The sequence below is a fragment of the Macaca fascicularis genome, chromosome 3 (genome assembly GCF_037993035.2).
Source record: "Macaca fascicularis isolate 582-1 chromosome 3, T2T-MFA8v1.1".
Lineage (NCBI taxonomy): Eukaryota > Metazoa > Chordata > Mammalia > Primates > Cercopithecidae > Macaca > Macaca fascicularis.
In genome coordinates, this window is record NC_088377.1 from 46,203,208 (window position 1) to 46,223,571 (window position 20,364).

The 20,364-nt window shown below is 50.3% G+C and overlaps 1 protein-coding gene across 2 annotated transcripts in view; it reads left to right on the forward strand.

Annotated features, from left to right (window-relative positions):
• Positions 1-20,364, forward strand: part of CYTH3 (cytohesin 3) — a 114,816-nt gene that overhangs the window by 89,797 nt on the left and 4,655 nt on the right. For both annotated transcript variants that reach the window (XM_065541665.1, XM_065541664.1), the window contains 7 exons: positions 488-552; positions 1,093-1,159; positions 8,603-8,721; positions 12,654-12,734; positions 15,454-15,566; positions 15,786-15,934; positions 16,120-16,231. In XM_065541665.1, the coding sequence (XP_065397737.1) occupies positions 515-552; positions 1,093-1,159; positions 8,603-8,721; positions 12,654-12,734; positions 15,454-15,566; positions 15,786-15,934; positions 16,120-16,231 (679 nt within the window). In that variant the 5' untranslated portion in view covers positions 488-514. The remainder of the gene's footprint in view (positions 1-487; positions 553-1,092; positions 1,160-8,602; positions 8,722-12,653; positions 12,735-15,453; positions 15,567-15,785; positions 15,935-16,119; positions 16,232-20,364) is intronic.

A 20,364-nucleotide genomic window follows, 5' to 3' on the forward strand; every position in this document is an offset into this window, starting at 1 on the left:
TACAGGTGTGTACCACCACACTCAGCTACTTTTTCTGTTCTTCTTTTTTGTAGCAATGGGGCCTTGCCACATTGCCCAGGCTGTTCTTAAACTCCTGGTCTTGAGTGATCCCTGTGCTTCAGCTTCCCCAAATGCTGGGATTACAGGCGTGAGCCACCACTCCTGACTTGGTTTTATCTTTTCACAGCTGTGATATTCCCCCGCAATGTCCCTGCCTGATTTTATATACAGATACCCTAGGATCTGCATAGTGACCCCTCTGAATCTGGTATCTGATGAAAAGTGAGCAAATAATTTTGTTTTCTCCTAAGTTGTGGTGGCTTTGACTGTGAAACTCTAGCTGTATTGATAATAGTATTGGTTTTTCCATCCCTGCGATGCTTAGATGAGACCTCAGGGAAGCTTGTCACAAGAGGACTAAAATTTCCGTCTCAGGGGAGGAAGGTTAAGACCCACTCCTCACCTCAAAATTCTTCTGTTTTGACAGAGGCTGAAATATGAAATTGCAGAAGTGATGACAGAGATCGACAATCTAACTTCCGTAGAGGAGAGGTAACAATTTGTGGCCACACCTTCAAGCTGTTTACTCGTTTCTTTCTACCTCCATCTTCTAGTCAAACTTGCAAAAAGTGAGGTGAGAGTGGTTGGGATGGGGGGAGCCTGTGGAGTTGTTAATTCTTCTCCTCTCCCCCTGCTCCTCGTGGAGGGGTCCTGGGGTATTTCCCTGGATTGTTACTTCTCATCGCCTCCTCTGTAAGTCATCATCTACCTTTATAGGTTCAGGCATAAGCACAGGTACTTCAGGGTTGACCCACACAGAAATTACCTGCCTGCGTCATAAGGAGCTGTGCTTTATTAAAATCACTGGTTTGCATCATTAGCTTTTTCTGAAGTGTCTCAAGTTATCAAATGTGAAGAGCAATGGCGGCCACACCACCCCTCCGCCACCGTGGAGGCTGGAGGCCCCTCCGTGCAGGCCTGTGCTTCCCTTCCTTGAGTCTGTTGTTGCGGGGGAAAGTGCACTGGAGGGCCGTGACTCGGCTGCACCATGAAAACAGCGTGAGTGATTTTCAAATTATTCCACACCAACAGCAAAACGACTCAGAGGAACAAACAGATAGCCATGGGAAGAAAGAAATTCAACATGGATCCCAAAAAGGTAAGAGAATGCTCTCCCTTTTCTGGCCTGCAGGAGATGGACTCATCCATTGATTTGAACTGCCATGTCCCTTTTGGACAGAGGTCAGAGGTGGTCCGTCCTGTCACCTCATAAAAGACGGGGAGTTGAAGGCACATTTCGATCAAAAAGGGGCTGTTCACGAGTGGGGTGAAGCAGAAGTGCCTTGTAGGGCTGGTACCCTGGGCAGAAAGGCCTTTCTTGCCGAGTGAGCTTCTGGGTGAGGAGGCAGCCTCACAGGCCCGGCTCGGACAACGCGGGGCAGGCCGGGCTTGGCTCCAGGCAGTGCCTTTGCTGTGGAGGCTCATATTCCCGTCTTCCCACTTGAGCTGGGCCCTACAGCCAGGAACCACGTGATTAGGAAGGAGCAGGGGTGGGAGTGGAACGCGGGTGTCCAGAGGTTGTGGACTTTATAATCTGGGTGGGTTAAGTGGTTCACGTAAGAGGACGTTATTTCTCCATTCGCCTTAAAAAGCAGGTGTCTGTGAAAAAAACAAGGGATCCTCCACATTTAAATCAGCATCTTCCTCTTTCCTCAAGTTGGATTTTCTAGGGAAACACCCGAAAACAGTGAAACCTGAAACATGTAGCTGCTTGTTTCTGAGACTGAGCTAAAGGATTTGGCAGAATCTGTGAAGATTTTTGGTGGACGTTTTGGTTTTGAGAAAGAAGGGTAGACCTGAGTCTTCAGGGTTTGGGAGAGGAACGGCATGTCCGAATTTCACCACATTGGTCAGGCTGGTCTCAAACTCCTGACCTCAGGTGATCCGCCCACCTCGGCCTCCAAAAGTGCTGGGATTACAGGCATGAGCCATTGCGCCCGGCCATGTCTGGATTTTCTTAAGGCCGTGGACATCTGCAGCCGGAGGAGGGTTTTGTTTAGCGCATACGCTCTAGCCACTGTGAAAACTGCCCTGTTGCTTTCTCATTCTCTGCTCGTGGGGCATCAATCATCTCCACGATGGAATGAAAATTGTCAATTTTGTGAATTTGGAAATGATTTGATATTTTGGGTAACAGCTTTTCTTTAAGGAGTTGGGACTGTGGAGTTAGACATTTTTTTTTTTTTTTTTTTTTTTTTTTGAGACGGAGTCTCGCTCGATTGCCCAGGCTGGAGTGCAGTGGCCGGATCTCAGCTCACTGCAAGCTCCGCCTCCCGGGTCTATGCCATTCTCCTGCCTCAGCCTCCTGAGTAGCTGGGACTACAGGTGCCCGCCACCTCACCTGGCTAGTTTTTTGTATTTTTTTGGTAGAGACGGGGTTTCACCGTGTTAGCCAGGCTGGTCTCGATCTCCTGATCTCGTGATCCGCCCGTCTCGGCCTCCCAAAGTGCTGGGATTACAGGCTTGAGCCACCGTGCCCGGCCGGAGTTAGATTTATCAGCAGATTTAATAAACATTGGAAGCATCTCAGGATTCTTTATGAAAGTGGATGTTCTGAGGCCGGGAACACTAGGCATAACCTACTTTGCCTGGGCTGTGGCAAATTGCTCACCAGCTTCATTTTTTGTTCCTCTTCACCTACAAGATTTTAAGAATCTTGATTACTGGTTGTACTTATCTATAATTATGCTGCTTGATAAAAGCAGATGGCACGTTTAGTCTGCATGTAGCCTTTTGCTGGGAGAAATTATCAAAGTTCCTTGGTTTTATAGACTTGGATATAGCACTTGTCTTAAGTCTACTTGAGCCTTCCTAACGCAATACCATAGAGGTGGTGCTTAAACAGTGGAAATGTATTTTCTTACAGTTCTGGAGGCTGGAAGTCCAAGATGAGGGTGCCAGCATGATTGGCGTCTGGTGAGGGCTCTCTTCTTGGCCTGCTGGTAGCCACCTTCTTGCTGTATCCTCACATGCTGGGTAGTAAGGAGAACTTGCTGACTCTAGGGTGCTGTTCTTATAAGGGCACAAATACCATCAGACCAGGACCCCCACCAGGACCTCATGTAACGCTGATTACCTCCAAAAGACCCCATCTCCAGATACCATCACATTGGGGGTTTGAGCTTCAACATACGAATTTCATTCACAGCTGCGATGGATGATGTCACATGCTTCAGACACAACTCAGAATTACATCTACCTCCCCACGCCCCTATTAAACCTGTAACGTTGTGAAGCATGGAAGACATTGTCAGAGTAAATACATTCCTTCCGGCTAGGATGGCGTTTTCTACGTCTCAGAGTGATGACACTTTAAACAGGGAGTTTTGGTTTGTTCAGGTGCATTATTTCTAGAAGTAGCACTTGAGTTCATAAATGAGTAAGAGGCAAGGTTTGATTAGATCACGGAAGCTGAAAACACTCTGCAGCCTCTCTCTTTTATTCCTGATTTCCTAGAAATGCCTTAAATAAAATATATAAATCATATGACAAGCAGGGGTTCACTCAGTGGACTAGAAATTGAGGAATCCCTGGAAGAAGATAAATGGGATCCACCGAAGAAGGAAACAGTGCCCACAGAACATACAAGAAAGGACCGCCGGGGGCGGCAAGAGCAGCTTCAGAGTTCCCTGAGCGCAGAGGAGGTACATTCGGGGAACAGGACTGTGGGAGGGACATCGAGACTGGTCACCCTTTCCTGACCTTGTGCCTAGCAGTGATTGTGTCTCCAGGTGGGAAAAGCAAGAGGGAACACTTAGTCCATGAAAACAAGCAGCGTCCTTGGTGGGTAGCAGCACCAAGAAGGAGAAATAGCCACTCTCAAGAGACCAGCCGTTGGCTGCCTGACCTCCTCTGCCAGATCACTGGAGGCAGCTGCAGCAAAAACCAGACGCAGGTAGCGTTCTGTTAGGCCAGCAGTGACCCTTCAATACAAAGACGAACACCCACCAAGCACCACCAAGCGTTTGAGGAAACCAGCACCGTGAAAGAGACACAAAACCCTACAAACAGAAGAACTAAGACTGGAGGAAACAGATGTAATAGAAACAGTAGAGGTGGGGAGGGCGGCTCATGCCTGTAATCCCGACGTCTTGGAAGGCCTAGGCGTGAGGATCGCTTGAGCTCAGGAGTTCAAAACCAGCCTAAGATAGCGAGACCCTCATCTCTACAAACTTTTTTTTTTTTTAATCAGCCAGGCATAGTGGTATGTACCTGTAATCCCAGCTACTTGAGAGGCTAAGGTGGGAGGATCACTTGAGTGCAGGAGTTTGAGGCTACAGTGAACTGTGATTGCACCACTGCTTTCTAGCCTGGGTGACAGTAAGACTTTGTCTTTTAAATCCTTTATCAAGCCAGGTATGGTGGCATGTGCCTGTAGTCCAACTACTGGGAGGCTAAGGCAGAAGGATCGCTTGAGCCCAGGAGTTTGAGGCTTCAGTGAGCTGCGATTACACCACTGCACTCTAGCCGGGGCAACAGAACGAGACCCTGTCTCTTAAAAAAGAAGCAGGAGGCTGGGTGTGGTGGCTCACGCCTGTAATCCCAGTACTTTGGGAGGCCGAGGTGGGTGGATTGCCTGAGGTCAGAAGTTTGAGACCAGCTTGGCTAACATGGTGAAACCCCATCTCTACTAAAAATAGAAAAAAAATTAGCTGGGTATGGTGGCAGGGACCTGTAATCTCAGCTACTCGGGAGCCTGAGGCAGGAGAATCACTTGAACCTGGGAGGTGGAGGTTGCAATGAGCCTAGATTGTGCTAAGGCACTCCTCCCTGGGTGATGAGGGCAAAACTGTGTCTCAAAAATAAATAAATAAAACAGAAGCAGCAGCAAAAAAAAAAAAAGGCAACTTTTTATCATAGAATATTTATCTATATTATAAATATCATAAAAAAGATACGATAGGATGTTTCTTATCCATGATACAAAAATGGGGGATTGTGAAAAAGAACCTTGGAAATGAAAACTGGGAGTGTCTGTCACGTTGTCACTTGAGCATATGGAGAAGACGTGGCTGAAGAGTGGACGTGTGTTAGAAGAGAGTTTAAGAATTCTTTATTCAGTTTTGCAGAGAACTACAAGAAAACATGCGAGGTGGGTCCAGCAGCCCAGATTTCATCTAAAAGAAGTCTCAGAAGGAGAGAATGGAAAATGGAGGAGAGGAATATTTCAAAGAAATCTTGGAATATTTTAGAACTAAGAAAAATCCTTAGATTCAAAGGCCCCACCAAATGCCAAGCAGGATGAAAATTGAAAAGACTTACACACTTAGATGTGTCAAGTGGAATGTTGTAAAACTCGTGGATAGAGAAATTCATTTAATTTTCCAGGAAGGAAAGATCAGATTACCTAAGAAGAAATCAGGAACACAGCAAGCTTATCAGGGACACTGGATCAAAGACAGGAGGGAAGGCAGTACCTTCCAAGGCCTGAGGAAACATGATTTAAAACCCCGAATTCTGTCTGTCCTGTCACTCACGAGAGAAGGTGAGGAAAGACATGTTCAGACACACAAGGGCTTCTCTGATCTCTAGGAATTGTGTAATTGGAGTATGACACCTCAAAACAAGAAATGATTACAGAGGATCAAAAAGGAAAGAAACAAGCAAAACTTTTTACATCAAAGTGAGAAATTTAGTCCAAATTTATGTCAGTATATAAGTAGCAAGGGGGAAAGGAAGGAGGGAAGTAACAGCTAAGGTTTTCTAGATGTTGATAGATACAAATAAGTTTAAATACTTGTCAAAATTTTAAGAGTAATCACTAAAGAGAAATAGGATTTTAAAATTATTAACAAACATCAAAGAAAGTTTGATCAGTTCAACACAAGGCTGGAAAGGCATGTGAAATAGAAAGCACCAAATAAGGGGTCAGGAGGAAGTGCTAACCAATCAGTGCTCACTGTAGATTTAATTGGGCTAAATTAATGACAAGACAGACACTTGGATATTAATTTAAATAAATAAGTAAAATCCAGCTTCGGATTGAGACCCACACCTAGAAGAGAAACAAAAAAAGGTAAGAGTAGGTGTAGTGGGTCACATGGTGCCACTGCCCCCATTTCTGCTGTTTGACTTTCTAAATGGTATTCTAAAATATTAAAAATTTCCAATACTGTTAGAACATTCACTTTCTTCTATGAGTATTTACCTAGTATATTAGTGTTCTAGGGCTGCCATGACAAATGACCACAAACTGGGTGGTTTAAAACAAGAGAAATCTCTTCTCGCTCAGTTCAGGCGGCCAGAAGTCCAAGATCGGGGTGTCGGCAGGATTGCTGCTTAGACTTTGCGGGAGAATCCCTTCCTGCCTCGCTCCTGGCGGCTGCCGGCCTCCTGCTTTCCGCAGCTGCGGGCGCCTCACTGTGGTCTCGGCCTCCATTGTCTTGTGGCCTTCTCTGCACCTTCTCCTCTGTCTCATAGGACAAGTGTGATTGGACGCAGAGCTCTGTGTCCTCCTCCTCTGCTTGTCTCTTTGCCGCCTCCCAAATAGCATTCTCCAAGAAATGTCCTAGTTTTTTGTATGTTCTGAATTTTAGGGCAGGTCTTGAGCTTCCAGAGGAATTAATGGAAGCCTCATGCCCAGGCCCATTCAGTTCCCTGGGCTTCAGCTGACAGTGGCAGGGGCCTTCACCATGCAAGGTCAGGCCCCCAGCCTTGCATCCCCAGAGATGACAGGACAACTAGTGATCCCTGAGGGTGTCCTGCCTCCCTCCCACCTGCAGCTGATGGCCTCACCTGGCTTCTCCACCTGCCTCACTTGTTTTCCTCACTTAGAGCCGATAGCAAAGCCCTAGCACTGTCTCCTGCCCCAGGCTCTGTTTTCAGGGAACTTGGGATACATTAGGCCTCTCGAAGGACCAGACCTGTGTTGCTACAGTGTGTGTGTGTGTCTTATAATTTAGATGGTGCCCCTGTGGGTGTACCCACTTAAACTCCTACCAAATACATATAAAAATTGATTTAGGATTGTTAGACTCGCTAATTTTTTTGGAGAATAACAAATCATGGTACACAAATTCTAAATGTACAGCTTGAAGAATCTTTATAAATTAATATACTCACATTACTGCAACCCAGAACAAGCCACAGTTGTAGAATATTACAGGGCACCTTGCTGGTGCCTCATCTTAGGGAATTCACTCCCCAAGGTAGCCACTCCTTAATCACCATAAGTTAGTTTTGCCTTTTTCAAACCTCCTATGAATGGAATTGAAATCCTCTTCCGTGTCGTCTTTTGCTCCATATCATGTCTGTGAGATTCGTTCTTGTGAGTGTTCATTCCCTTTCATGGCTGTAGAGTCTTCCATCATGTGATTATGCCAGAATGTATTGATTGGTTCTCTTATTGACTGTTTTCAGTTTTTGGAAATAAGTCTGTTGTGGACATTCGTGTGTGTAAAAGAAATAGAAAATCTTCTGGATGGACTGTGAGGGTATGAGGCAGCCCTGGTCTTGGGTACTGACAGTCTTAGCTGGATAGAGCCTCTCTGAATTTGTGGAAATGGCCTCCTGGCAAATTGATTTCTGATTCCCTATTCCCTTACCACCCTTGCCAACACATATTTTGAAACTGGCTGCAAAGCTATGTTAGAGGTAAAAATTTCTATTATAGGTTCCTGGGACTTCTCATGAGACAGTGCTCAGCTGATTCAGGCCAGGGGCACCCATTGCCTTTGAGATTGTCAGCTGTGCTGCAGCCCTCAGAGTGGGCATAAGCTTTGACTGGACGAGCTTGGTGGCACAGCATGTCAGTTAATATGTTTTTGGTATCAGGTAACAGAAAATCCAACAAAATGTATCTTACACAGTGGAGGTTTATCTTCTCAAGCAGCTGTGTAGCAATGGGTGGCTCCCAAGTGACAAGAAGGTGGTCCCTGTACCCATCTCAGGGTTTCCCATGTGAGATGGCCACTGTGGCTCTGGTCATCACATCCGTGTTCAAGGCAGAAAGGAGGAGGAAGAGCAGTGCTGGCTCATGGGCCCCTTTTTACCAGGAAATCAAAAACTTTCTCTCTGGGCTTGTCTTTCTGTCTGGCCAGATCTGGTCACAGGTCATTTCTAGTGCTAAAAGCAGCCAGGAAACTGCCTCTGTAGTGAAGGGGGTGGCAGGAGCGGGGACTGGCACCACCCGCTCGCTGCGTCCCTGGGACTGGGGCCAGGTTGGCCGACTGGCAGTGGCCACCACCCACAAAGTGTCCCTCGCAGACACAGAATAAACCATCTTCCTAAGCTTGGAAAATCTAATATTATTACTACTCCTGCCTTTATAATTTCTAATAACCATCTGTAATGGTTTGTTCAATAACCCATTTGTTTGTCTTTTAACTTGTTTAACTGCCAGGAGGAATGAATGTGCGTTTCTTTGATGGATAAAATGTAGTATGGAGTTGGGAAAATCAGATTGTGCAGTTGTATGGGTGTCTCTGGTATTATTTTTGCTGTGTCCATACCAGTAAAATCATGACACTAAGTGTATTTCTGTCTTTGAAAAATGAGTTTGAGTGACACTCCTAACCGGTGCTTCCTTTCTAATGTTCTTCAGGGAATTCAGTTTCTAATAGAAAATGACCTGCTACAGAGTTCCCCAGAAGACGTCGCCCAGTTCCTTTATAAAGGAGAAGGCCTAAATAAGACCGTCATTGGGGACTACCTGGGTGAAAGGTGAGTTCGAGGAGGAGGCACAGCCCTACCTGGGGCCACTCAGCCCTGCAGCTTGACCTAGGTCACACTCCACTTTCGGGGCCATCACAGCCTAAAGGCATGATACAGCCACGGGCTGTGGGCATCCATGTGCCCATCGCAATACCAGGTGGGCCCAGTGCAATCGGTTCTTCTCCCGTGTCCATGGGAGGAGAGAGGCCTTAGAGTATTCTGGGATCCTGGGACTCCTCTGGAATCCTGTTTTTCAGGGAACCATGACAGAACTGACAGTGCGGCTGCCCCTTTCTCCTTAGGTTGGAAAGCATCTTAATCGTCTTCTCTTTTACCCAGAAATACGCCAGGTTTCTCAGTGGTTTTCTGTCTCATGTTACTTGCAGAATGAATAAAGGTGGAAGGTGAATTTTTTTAATGGAAAGCAGCAGGTCAGATTTACTTTCTGACCGCTACTGGCTTAGCAGAGGTTAGGGCAGGAATGCTGAGGCAGCACATGCCCTGAGTATGCCAAAACAGACTTTTGTCAAAGACCAGAAGAAAGTATTTTTAAACAAAAGCCCAATAGTTCCTAAAGTTGGGAGGTTTCGGTTTTTAGCTTTTTTAAAAAAAATACTTGATTGAAAGTGGAAAACTCATTCTCTCAGGCCAGCACTACCTGATACCCAACCAAAGACACTGCTAGAAAATGGCAGACCATATCCTTATGACTGTAATATATAGTCAGCAACATGTAGAAAGGATTCTGTACCAAGGGGACTTACCCCATGAATGCAAGGTTAGTTCAACATATAAGTCAATTAAAGTAATATACCATATCATTCAAATAAAGGACAAAACCCACATGATCTTCTCAACAGTATAGGAAGAGCATTTGACAGAACTCAAAACTCCTTCACAATAAAAACACTTAAAAAGCTAAGACAGACAGGGAACTTGTTCAACATGATGGAGGATTCCTATAAAAAATCCCACCACTTAACGGTGAAAGAGTGACTGCTTTCTCCCTAAGATCAAGAACAAGACAAGGATGTCTACTCTTAGCAGTGCTGTTCAGCCCAGTGCTGGCACGTCTTGCCAGGGTGGTTAGACAAGAAAATAAAGACATCCAAATTGGAAAGGAAGAAATTAAATTCTATTTTCAGATGATGCAATCATGTATATAGAAAATCTTAAGTAATCATTAAAAACTATTAGAAGTAATACATTCAGTAAGGTTGCATGATACACAATTAATATACAAAACTCAATTGGCCAGGCGTGGTGGCTCACGCCTGTAATCCCAGCACTTTGGGAGGCTGAGGCAGGCGGATCACAAGGTCAGGAAATTGAGACCATCCTGGCTAACATGGTGAAACTTCGTCTCTACTAAAAACACAAAAAGTTAGTCAGGCATGGTGGCGGGCGCTTAGAGTCCCAGCTACTCTGGAGGTTGAAGCAGGAGAATGACGTGAACCTGGGAGGTGGAGCTTGCAGTAAGCCGAGATTGCACCACTGTGCTCTGGCCTGGCCGACAAAGTGAGACTCTGGCCAAAAAAACAAACAAACAACAACAACAAAACTCAATTATATTGCTATACAATAGCAATGAGTAAACTCAAAACAGCTCCATTTATAATAACATTAGAAGGAATAAGATACTTAGGATAAATTTCACAAAAAAGCAACATTTTTACTCTAAAAACCACAAAACATTGTTGAAAAAGAATGAGAAGACCTAAATGGAAAAGCATCCATGTTCATGGATTGGAGGGCTTACTATTGCTAAGATGCCAATATTCCAACATTGATTTACAGATTTATTGTACTTCTTATTGAAATCCCAGCTGACTTCTTTGCAGAAGTTGCACTCCTAAAATTACTATGGAAAATTCAAGGGACCCAAAATAACCACAGCAGTATTAAAAAAGAACAAAGTTGCAGAACTCACATTTATTTCCTGATTACAAAATAAAGTGGCCAGGCACGGTGGCTCACGCCTATAATCCCAGCACTTTGGGAGCCTGAGGCGGGCAGATCACCTGAGGTCAGGAGTTCAAGACCAGCCTGGCCAACATGGTGAAACCTCATCTCTAGAAAAATACAAAAATTAGCCAGGCATGATGGCAGGTGCCTGTAATCCCAGCCACTCGGGAGGCTGAGGCAGGAGAATCACTTGAACCCAGGAGGCAGAGGTTGCAGTGAGTCAAAATCATGTTGTTGCACTCCAACTTGGGTGACAGAGTGAGACTCTGTCTCAAAAAAAAAAAAAAAAAAAGACTGAAGTGTATAATCAAGACAACGTAAAACTGGCATAAGGATACACATATATAAATGATGGAATAGCGTTGAGAATCCAGAAATAAACCCTTACATTAGTGTCAAATAAGTTTTCAGCCAGGTACCAAGACAGTTTCAGTAGGTGAAAGAATAGCTTTTTCAACAAATGGTACTGGGATAACTGGAAATGCACATGCAAAAGAATGACATTGGACACCCTACTGATACAAAAATTACAATGGATCAAAGACCTAAATGTAAGAAGTAAAACTGATAAAACACTTAGAAGAAAACATGGGGCAAATCTCTGTGATCTCAAATTAGGCTATGGTTTCTTACATGTGACACCAGAAGCACAAATAACAAAAGAAAAAGGTAGGTAGACTCTACTTCATCAGAATATTGTGCTTCAGAAGACATCGAGAAAGTGAAGGCTGGCCAGGCATGGTGGTGTTTACAGCTAATCACCAGTTATAGATTCCTTGGTTCCTTGCCCACTCCCACTGCTTCACTTGACTAGTCTTAGGAAAAAAAAAAAGTAAAAAGACAATCCACAGGCCATCCTGGGAAACATAGTGAGCCCTGGCTCTACAAAAAATACAAATAAATCAGTATGACTTGCGAATATCTTCATATATTTGTCTTTATATAATCTAGATATAAGTCCTCAGGGCTGATAATCAGTCCTTATAATCTGCTGAGGACTTATATCTAGATTACATAAATAACTCTTCCAAATAAGAGCAAAAATAACAAAAATTACTCAGTTATCAAATGGCAAAGGATCTGAATAGACATTTCTGCAAAGAAGATATACAAGTGGCAAATAAGCACAGGAAAAAATGCTCAATTGATCGTCAAGGAGATACAGATTGAAACCACAGTGAGATACCATTTCACACCCATTAGGCTGGCCGTAATGAAAAAGAAATGTAACAAATGCCAGCAAGGCTGCAGGGAATGAAACCCTTATTGCTGATAAGATATAAAATCATGTGGCCTAGTGCGGTGGCTCACACCTGTAATCCCAGCACTTTGGGAGGCTGAGGTGGGTGGATCACCTGAGGTCAGGAGTTCAAGACCAGCCTGACCAACGTGGAGAAACCCTGTCTCTACTAAAAATACAAAAGTTAGCTGGGTGTGGTGGCACATACCTGTAATCCCAGCTACTCAGGAGGCTGAGGCAGGAGAGTTGCTTGGAATCCAGGAGGCAGAGATTTTGGTGAGCCGAGATTGCGCCAATGCACTCCAGTCTGGGCAGCAAGAGTGAAATTCTGGCTTAAAAAAAAATAAAAAGTATATAAAATGATGCTTTGGAAATCAGTCTGGCAGTTCCTCAAAATGTAAAACATAAACTTTAACATGGAACCCAGTAATTTCACTCTTAGGTATTTACTCAATAGAAATAAAAATGTGGCCGGGTGTGGTGGCTCATGCCTATAATCCCAGTGTTTTGGGAGGCCGAGGGAGGTGTGGGAGGACTGCTTGAGCCCAGGAGTTCCAGACCAGCCTGGGTAATATAGCGAGCCCTGCCTCAGCAAAAAATACAAATGTTTTAAAAAAGTATGGCCATGCAAAAACTTGTGCTTGAATGTTCATAGCCACATTATTCATAAGCCATATCTTTTAAAATAATTGGGATAATGTACATTAGGTTTGAAGCTTGCTTATTTTTTTCCCAGGGATGAATTTAATATTAAAGTTCTTCAAGCTTTTGTTGAACTCCATGAGTTTGCTGATCTCAACCTTGTACAAGCCTTAAGGTAAGTATGATCATTTGCCGGGTCTAGAGTGGATGGGGAAGGCCAGAGGACCGCTTCCTGGGCAGCAGTGGCTGTGAATTGACTCTAGGTAACTTGGTGCCACGCGAGTCTCACAGATGCTGGCTCCTGTTCCGAATGATCCAGCTAATGCCGTGTGACATCGAGCAGCCCTAGATAGGAACTGGGGCACATGCTTAAGATAAGGGCCATGTTTTCCTCACTGTGGCCGCTGGTGCTCCTTCCATTCCGTTTCCTTCTATTTTTAATGCTGTGTGGCAGTAGTTCGAGTGCCTTCTTCCCAAGCTCTGTATGGCGTGACATTGGTGCTACATGGGGTTACTTCCTTCCAGATTTGACCTAAAGCACCAAACACATGAATACCTGAGTGTGCCAGAGAGGATGTAGTCTTCTCGCCATTTTGGTGTCTGGGACACACTCCCTGGATGCCCCTCGAGCTGCCCTTCCTGCACGTTTTCTTCCTCCTGCTCTGCAAGCAGGAAATTGTCTCGCCTCCTTCCTTGGTGCCCCGGCTGTTCTCTTCTGGGCCTTCATCTGTTCTGGGCCTTGACCCTGAGCCAGTACTGAGCAGCATCCGGGGGAGAGGAGGCAGGGCCTCTGGTGGGAGCTGCCTCAGCTGGCCCTTGGGCTAAGAAAATCAGGCCGCATCTCGTCATGTTCTCAGACCTTCTGCTTCATACCTTGTTCTCGTTTACGTGGCCTGTTTCCTCATGGCCTTACCTCAGGCGCAGACTGCAGCATTGGCAGCATTTCTGTGGGACCCTGCTGATGTGCTCGCAGCACAGCCTGGAGCTGAACAGTGCGCTGAGAGTTAGCAACATCTGAGAATCCTGCAGCCGCAGTTCAGGCTTATCAGATTCCGTTTCTGGAGGCTGTACATCCAGAGAAGGGTACAGGCCTGGCGAGTCTGGGAGGGGCATCTGGCACGGCCCTTGCTGCTGTGACTCCATTTCTTTCAGTCCATCAGTCTCTGGCCACAGCCAGAGAGGCTCCTATTAATTCCCACAGCAGTGGGAGCCTGGCATAGCCCAGTAGAGGGCCTGATGAAGGCACAGGGTGAGGGGGAATGTAGGCAGGTCCTGTGGCCTGAGGAGCTGCCCTGAGAATGTTAGCTTTTGTCCTGAAGGACACGGCAAGCCTGTGTGGGGCAGAGGTGTGCGGGCTGACTCGAGACTCTTTACTGCCGTGGGGTGGGCAGGGAGGCCATGGTAATGGGCTGGTGAGCAGGTGCATTCTTTGCTGGTGAACGTGGGACAGACGGGGAGTGAGGGGTGGAGGGGGTGAGAGTGGAGGAGGGGCGATCGTGTTGAGTCTGAAGGCTGCTGGTGCAGGTGGCGGAGAAGATGGGGCCTGGTAGAGAGTGGGGCCAGACATGGCTGGAATCCCAGGAGGAGAGAGCAGAGGAAGGACCTTGGGGAGCTGCCCTGTGTGAGGGACATGCAGAGGAAGAGGAGCCCCAGGGGGGCCAGGCTGCATCCTCCCCCGATGGCTGGTGGGATCAGTATTTTTAAAAGCCCAGAGACTTAATTGGAGCCTTGAGGTCTAACTTGGTCCTGATCCTTCTGCTAAATCCACGGCAGCATCAGACATTCCTGAATAGCTGGTGCGGGAGGCCACAGCTGGCCTTGGGGACTGCAGCCTCTGCCCCCGGGGCTCACACCTGGGCGACCAGACAGTGGATAAGGCAGACAGGTAGCAGGGACAGTGCCACGCAGCCGCAGCCAGCCGAGGAAAGCAAGGAAGGGAAGCAGTAGGAGGTGGGTGGGGGGACTGGGCTGGGGGTTGCAATTACAGGGAGGTCAGCCAGGGAGACCTCAGCCAGAGGGGATGCCTGAGGGTGGGAGTGTCTGCTGGGCCTGGTCTCTGAGGCAGGTGTGTGTCTCCCCAGCAAGGCAGCAGCAGCTTCTGGCCGCAGTGCCCAGTGCTGTAGGTGGGGCTTTGGACACCGTCCTGTGGACTGTGGCTCTGCCTTATGTGTGGGAGTTCTGAGAGGAGGACGTGGTCTTGTTGATGCTGTGAGGACTGGCCGGTGGCACCTTGGGACATGCAGGGCTCTGGTGATCACCTGGCAGCAGCAGGAGATGGTGGCAATGGGGACAGAGAAGTGCTGGGATCCTGGATATTTACTTTTTTTTTTTTTTTTTTTTGAGACGGAGTCTCGCTCTGTCACCGGGGCTGGAGTGCAGTGGCCGGATCTCAGCTCACTGCAAGCTCCGCCTCCCGGGTTTACGCCATTCTCCTGCCTCAGCCTCCCGAGTAGCTGGGACTACAGGCGCCCGCCACCTCGCCCGGCTAGTTTTTTGTATTTTTTAGTAGAGACGGGGTTTCACCGTGTTAGCCAGATGGTCTCGATCTCCTGACCTCGTGATCCGCCCGCCTCGGCCTCCCAAAGTGCTGGGATTACAGGCTTGAGCCACCGCGCCCGGCGGATATTTACTTTTTAGGCAGAGACAACTGGCCTCGCTGCTGAATCGGTTGTAGTTACAAAAAGATGAGCCATCAGTAAGCGTGTCTCGAGTTATGGAACGGAAGGAGACTGTCCTGGGTTTTCTCCTTTCTGTCTCTGCACCCCCAAGCCCCTGCCAGAGCTGTACCCCAGCCCGGGAGGAAAGCGTCCTTCCTTTGCGGGGCAGAAGCCGCCCTTGGCCTTGAGGCGGTGTGGATTCTGATGCGGCTGCCCACGGCTTTGCTGTCTCCACAGGCAGTTCTTATGGAGCTTCAGGCTGCCGGGGGAGGCGCAGAAGATTGATCGCATGATGGAGGCTTTTGCTTCTCGCTACTGCCTGTGCAACCCCGGGGTCTTCCAGTCCACAGGTCAGTGTAGCGCTCACAGCCTGGCCCCTCGCCAGGCACAGCCTCCAGCTCTGGAGGGGGCGGTCCCAGCAAAGCCCAGCGTGTGTTCCTGGGGACCTGTCTTCCCTGAGCGAGGACGACCTGTGGGCCGGGCACCTCTTGCAGGCGGGCCCCCAGCACGCGGGGTCCCACTGTCCACTGGAGGTTCTGGCTGAGCCCAGCACCCCGGACTCGTTGCAGACACGTGCTACGTGCTGTCATTCGCCATCATCATGCTCAACACCAGCCTGCACAACCACAACGTGCGTGACAAGCCCACGGCAGAACGGTTCATCGCCATGAACCGCGGCATCAACGAGGGCGGGGACCTCCCTGAGGAGCTGCTGAGGGTGAGCTCCCCAGCCCGCGGCCGCTGCCGTCTGCAGGATCTCTTCGCTGGGAGCGGCCGCAGCGCCTGGGACTCCAGACGCGCCTCCCGAGTCTCCTTGCCGCCCTGGTCCTGCTGCGCTTTCCGCGCGGCGGCCGCTGGCCTCTGTGTGAGTCTGAACTGGCTGCTGCTCTTTCCTCCCTGCAGAATTTGTATGAGAGCATTAAGAACGAGCCATTTAAGATCCCGGAGGACGACGGGAACGACCTGACGCACACCTTCTTCAACCCCGACCGCGAGGGCTGGCTCCTGAAGCTGGGTGAGCCGCCTGCCCACGGGACCCGGGCGTGACCCCTCGGCCCACGGCAGCAGCCCCTCGGGTTCTTCCCAAGCTCGTCATGGGAATGTAGGAACGCCCCCGCCACAGGCAGAGACGTTAAAAAGAAACGCAGTTAAGCCAGAGCCCGCTCTCGGTAGCCTCACGGCCCACGGCTGCTCCTCTGAGCCGGGGCGTCAGAGCCATGTCCGCGGCAGAGAGGAACGCCCGGGCTGCACGGCCCGTCCCAAAGCACTGCTGAGTTAGCATTCAGAGCCAGCCAGGGCAGCGTCCTGCACGAGAAGCGAGCGCGTTATCCACAGAACCTGTGTGCCTCTCTCTCGGTTTGGTGTGGCTGTGATTTCTGACGCGTGGTTTAAATGTGCCTTCTTGTTGTTTTCCTTCTGCCTGTGGCTCCCACCTTTCTGTTCTGTGACGGGCTGTCCCTGCTTGTCCTGCTTTAGGAGGTAGGTACCCAGTGGCTTCCCGCCCCCCAGCGGCTCATTCCTCTCGGTCTCCCCACGTTGGTCTGTGTGAGCTCCGCTGTGTGGCTGCCATTCATCCGACCCATCTGTGGACTTGCGGGCCGCGCCGTGCACGGTGCGGAGAACGCTCCACCCACCCCAGGGGCGGGGCTGAGAGAGGCCGGGACCTGGAGCACTCGGGGATGCCGTGTGGGAGCCGGCTTGCCCCCACCCCGTGTCTCCAGGGGTCTGCAGCAGTAGAGAAGCAGCCAGCCAGCCCTGTCCCTGCGGCATCACCCTCCACCCCATACTAACCCAGCAGCGCATGGAGGGATTTCGGGAGCTCTGTAAAGGCCCCTGGAGCGATTTAGGGCACTCGCGTGCGGTTTTAGAGATGCGGAGGGGTGTTTTGCCTGTGGGGCGGGGATGGTTGCCGTGTGCCCACAGTGAAGCCTTCCAGATGCCATGGCTGGGCTCACGCAAGCCCTTCTGAGAGCAGGCGGCCACCGGGCAGCACATAAGACCTGGAGTGGAGTGTCCTGGTGATTTAAAAAAAATTTATCAGTCGGGTGCAGTGGCTCATGTGTGTAATCCTACTGCTTTGGGAGGCTGAGGCGGGAGGATTGCTTAGGCCAGGAGCTTGAGACCAGCCTGGACAATATAGTGAAACCCCGTTTTTACAAAAAAATAAAAATTGGCCTGGCACGATGGTGTGTGCCCGTAGTCCCAGCTACTAGGGAGGCTGAGGCAGGAGGATCGCCTGAGCCCGGGAGGTTGAGGCTCCAGTGAGCCATGACTGTGCCACTGCACTCCTGCCTGGGCGACAGAGGGAGACCTTGTCTCAAAAAAATAAATAAATAAAATAACAATTATCGAGGAAGGATGAGACACTGTGTGACAGGCACAGGCTTCCTCAGCTGGTGGAAGGGATGTGAGTCCCACAGGTCTGCCTTTCCCATTAGGGTCTTCGACTTGGCCATTGCTCTTTGACTTTTTTCTGGCTCTGCCGAGGTTTAGGGGAGTTCTAGGTATTTGCCTGAAAACCTCCCACCATGGTCTTGGGCTTGGGTGCCTGAGAGACCAGATCAGATCACTTCGTGTGAGGGTTCTAGAGTGAGGGCGGGGGGGATGTAACCGGAAACAGCAGCAGGCGCTCTGGGGATGGGATAAGTGGGACGTTCGTTTGATTAGATGCCTCCCTTCTGGTTCCTGCATTGCCCCCCAGTGTCCCCTCGAGGGACAGTGACGCCGTCAGCCTGCCTGGCAGTTAATGTGGCCTGTGCCACCAGGGAAGGGTCGGCTCTGGAGATGTAAATGCGTGAATGAAATGAAGGCACAGCAGAGCTCGTGTTATCTAACCTGTTTTCTGGTTGGGCAGATAAACAGGCCACAAAATGAGTGCACACAGCGCTCACGGGAACCAAGAGCTGGCTGGGTGCCGGGTGCCAAGCGCGGGGACCCTGGAGGGGCTGGTGCAGCTGGCATGGCCTCAGTATGGTGGGCGGCCCGGTGAGCGGCTGCCACTCTAGGGTGCTGGCTTCCTTGCCCTCTCCCACCCAGGCACCCTGTGTGCCTACTGTGTTCTCAGAAGCAAAGTTCGAGACCAAAGGCTGGTGAGCCAGGGCCCTGGCTGGAGGCAGACGAGACGGGTGCAGGATCTAGAATGCTTCCAGGCGTGCGCTGAGCAGGGAGCGCGACCTGACTTGGCTGTATTCTTACTGTAGATTGGCTTTTAGAGCAGGTGGTCTTAAAAAGGCCAGGATGCTTTGCCAGAGCGTAGGAACCCTGCTGTGTACACAGGCGTGGCTTACGATTGTTGGTAACTTAAGACTTTGAGTCTTGAATCAATTACCACACACACACACGAAAACAGGAGGTGGTCCAATCCAAGCTATCATGCAGAAAGTGTGTGCACGTGCTGTGTTTGTGCGTGTGGATCCGTGTGCGCACCTGCCTGCTCACGGCAATGAAAATAGAAACTTGCAGAGAGAAAGTGGCTCCCGTCTGCAGGTTCCAGAAACCAGGCTCTTGTCTGCAGGCGAGAATGCTGTGTGGCGTGGCCAGAAGCAAGCACGAGCAGAGCCTGCTGGGCTCTGAGACCAAGCTCACCACCCACTGCCCTGGGCCTGCAGTCCTGGTCTGCAACCATCCCCTGGCCCTGAGGACTGGACAGGGATGGGGCTGTCCATGGGGGGTGTGAGCAGGGGACCTGAGGGTGGAGCTGAGAGGCCGCCTGGCAGACCCCTCCCAGGCAGACCCCTCCCAGGCGGACCCCTCCCAGGCGGACCCCTCCCAGGCGGGGGCCAGGTAGACAGGCTAGTGGAACATACAGGCCCATCGCTGTCCACCATGCCGGGAGCATGGAGGAACAGAGCAGGTGCTGGACAGAAGCACACAACCTGGGGGCTCCTGGATGAGCTCCCCAAGAACTGGAGACTCAGATAGCTGGGCAGGGAGAAAGGCCACAGCTGGGGAGCCAGGAAGGGCGGCCCCTGCAGCCGCCCAAGGAGTTGGGTCTAAAGCCGAGTGCAGTGGGACCCTTTGCGGGGGCGTCAGGCCGGGAGGGGCACGATCGCCACACGCTTTTGAAAAGATGCCTCTGGCTGCTGTTTGGGGGCCGGCAGCTGGCACCAGTGCAGCTGGAGCAGGGCCTGCTCTGGAGTCTCTGGAGGGAAGCAGAGGCGACTGTGACAGCGACCGATGTCAGGGTAGTGGAGTTGCTGTCAGCTGATTCTGCCACAGCAGCTCGAGCTGGAGCAAGTGCCTGGAAGGAATCAGCACTGTCCCCCTGTCCCCAGGGTCTCGGGGACATAAAATGCCTCTCCCTGCTCACTGGAGGACTGAGGGACAAGGCGGGGTTGCCCCCAGGGTCTCCTGCCCTCCCCTGTGGACTTAGGCCTCCCTGGTATGCTGCAACGGAGGTGGGGAAGGTGAAGGCCGAGGGCTTGCATGGAGCATGGAGCCCGTGGTGACAGGGACACGAGGGCAACAAGGGCTTTGGGCCTTGCTGGGGCCTGGCTGGGTGTTCAGGGGACCAGTGAGGCGGCCCCACACAGTTGGGGCAGTGGGTTCCAGACGGAGCAGCTTGCAGGGATCGGGGAGTAGAAGCCCCGCCAGGGCTCAGGAGAGATGTTGGGGGCAGGGTTTGAGGGCTGGGGAGATGCAGCAGGAAGCTTGGGGGCAGATTTGCCCAGACCAGGGTCTAGATTTAACAGGTGGGCTGGTGGGACACTGATGAGACTGGGGCCTGTGGGGAGGCGAGGAACAGCTGGAGACTGGGCTTCTGTCCCAGGCTGGCGGTGGCAACCACATTGCAGGCTGCCTTAGGCATCAATGGAGGATGGCAGTGCTGAGTGAGGCAGGGGCCGGAGGATCCCAGAGGGGCTGCGGAGACCCCTTCCGGCCGCCAGTACGGCTGAGCCAGGCTTCCTGCCACCTGCAGCTGGTTCCTCCTCACCCAGGGTCTCTGCACACCAGGCCCCGAAAGGGAAACCTTTCGGGTGATCCGCAGAGCCCTTCTCACAGCATCTTGCCGCCAGGCCTCAGCGCCCGTGCTGGCCCCCACACAGGGAGGCCGCTCCCCTGCCAGCCTGTCACAGAGAAAGCCGGGTGAGCTGCGCGGCGCTGGGGTGGCGTGGGGCAGAGCGGCCTAGTACCCCAGGGAGCACTGAG